Below are 2065 nucleotides of genomic sequence, written 5' to 3'. Positions count from 1 at the left end.
GGGATGTGGTCCGAGAGAGTGGAGTAGGTCAGGGAGCTGCCCTCATCGCTGCTGCTGATGTACTCGCTGCTGCTGACATCGTTGGTGACGTAGCTGCCCTGGTCATCGTGGAAACTCATCTGGGTGAGGGAGAGAGGAGAGGCTGAAGGTGGCACCTCATCCTCCACCCACCCAGCCCTCGGGGGTGTCCTGCCCCCCAGCCATGCAGCCCTTGCCCCCCTCCGCCACCCGCAGAGCCCCAGGACGTGTCCCCAGGGGCTCTGCACCCGTCCCGGTGCAGTGCAGGCTGCACAAAGGATGCTCCACGACCAGGACAGACAAAGACCGTGCACCGAGCCACCCCTGCGCCACGCTCACCTCCTCGTAGTCGTTCTCGGGGGTGAGGAAATCATCCACGATGGTGACCCGGTGTCCCAGCTGCTCACTGAGGGCATCCAGGAATCGGTCGGTGTCGCGGCTGCGCGGGGGCCTGGAGAAGGTGAAGAGCTTCTTCCGTCGCGACAGAGGGCTGAGCGAGTAGTCCCGGTGCTTGGGGGACGGGGCTGGGCTGCTGTCGAGGCTGACATAGGGGTTGGACTCGGTGCTGCTCGGGGAAGCCACGCTGCTGTGCAGGCGGTAGTAGCACTGCTGGGAGGCCAGAGGGTCGCTCGGCCACGAGATCGCCATCCCCGGCTTGCGAGCACCTGCGGGACAGAGCGCTGTCGAGGGGGGTCCTGCACCCGGTATTCCCCGGAGCCCCCCACCCACGGGCTGCAACGAGCCCCAGCACCGTGCTGAATGTGACGCGAGATAACGGTGCAGCCTGCGGGGAGGAGAGATCCCCCGGGCAGTGCCCTGCGCTGCACAGCAGTGCGCCGGGGTCCCGCGGGATTTGCCATCCCACACGCTCCGCTGCCCTCCTGCAGATGCAGCTTTGCAGGAGCCCTCGCTGGGCTCACACGTGGCACTGTCACTGCTTAGTTATAAAATGGCACCAAGAGAAAGATGTCTTCCCCTCCGCCTGCCTGGCCAGCACCATCCACCATCGCCTGAGACCCCCCCCAAAACTGCCTCTCTCATGCCGTGGGAAGCGGGATGCTACCTGCAGCGTGTGCCAGCTCTGGGGCAGGAGGCGATGCTCTGTGCAGGGCAGCGTTCCCCATCTTGCCAGCAAAGCTGCCGATCAGGCGGTTTTCTAATTCTGCGTAGACAGCTGACATCTGAAAAAAAGGGCAAAGAGCTGCTGTCGGTGCCCAAATCGAGAGGGGGCTCGTGGAGCCCCCGAGACCTGTGATGTGCTGGGGACAGGACAGTCACCGCGGACCCGCCAGCCCCCAGTCTCTTACTCTTTAAAGGAGTGCTTCACCCCAACCCAAGGCTACTCTGCCTTTTCTGAAGCTCCCCAAGAACCTCTCACTCAGCACGGCTGCAGGAAGACGCTGACAGACACCAGCCTTATTAAAGCTGACTAATTGCCCAGGGAAGAGATCTCAGAGACGAGCTCTGAGGCAGGGGTGTTGTCAGCCACCAGCAGGTATTTACCTGCAGACACATCCTTCCCCCGTTGCCTTTTTTCTGCTTTCCTACGTTAACATGAAAGGAGTCAAGCTGTTGACCCTCCCTGTGAACGCAACGGTCCCGCACATGTGGACAAAGCGCTTCCTAGAGGCGTCCCCCCCCCCAGCCCGACAAGGTCGCACCATTTTGGGGTTGGGCGTCTCCGGGAGGGATGTGCCGTCGCCAGCCTGTCTCTCTCCAGGGATCAGGCGAACCGAAGACGCTGACAGACACCAGCCTTATTAAAGCTGACTAATTGCCCAGGGAAGAGATCTCAGAGACGAGCTCTGAGGCAGGGGTGTTGTCAGCCACCAGCAGGTATTTACCTGCAGACACATCCTTCCCCCGTTGCCTTTTTTCTGCTTTCCTACGTTAATATGAAAGGAGTCAAGCTGTTGACCCTCCCTGTGAACGCAACGGTCCCGCACATGTGGACAGCGCTTCCTATAGAGGCGTCCCCCCCCCCAGCCCGACAAGGTCGCACCATTTTGGGGTTGGGCGTCCCCGGGCGGGGCGGCGCGTCCGCACC

The 2065-nt window shown here is 62.0% G+C and overlaps 1 protein-coding gene across 1 annotated transcript in view; it reads right to left on the bottom strand.

Moving 5' to 3' along the window:
* The window catches only part of GRID2IP (Grid2 interacting protein), a 48117-nt gene that overhangs the window by 14947 nt on the left and 31105 nt on the right, over positions 1 to 2065 (bottom strand). Inside the window, exons 11-14 of the mRNA XM_009286619.1 lie at positions 1680 to 1759; positions 1082 to 1199; positions 358 to 683; positions 6 to 119 (exon numbers count right to left, since the gene is read on the bottom strand). Of these exons, the coding sequence (XP_009284894.1) occupies positions 6 to 119; positions 358 to 683; positions 1082 to 1199; positions 1680 to 1759 (638 nt within the window). The remainder of the gene's footprint in view (positions 1 to 5; positions 120 to 357; positions 684 to 1081; positions 1200 to 1679; positions 1760 to 2065) is intronic.

This window comes from Aptenodytes forsteri, unplaced genomic scaffold (genome assembly GCF_000699145.1).
Source record: "Aptenodytes forsteri isolate BGI_AS27 unplaced genomic scaffold, ASM69914v1 Scaffold55, whole genome shotgun sequence".
NCBI lineage: Eukaryota > Metazoa > Chordata > Aves > Sphenisciformes > Spheniscidae > Aptenodytes > Aptenodytes forsteri.
Note: the sequence above shows the minus strand (reverse complement) of the source record. Positions and strands in the feature narration are given on the sequence as shown.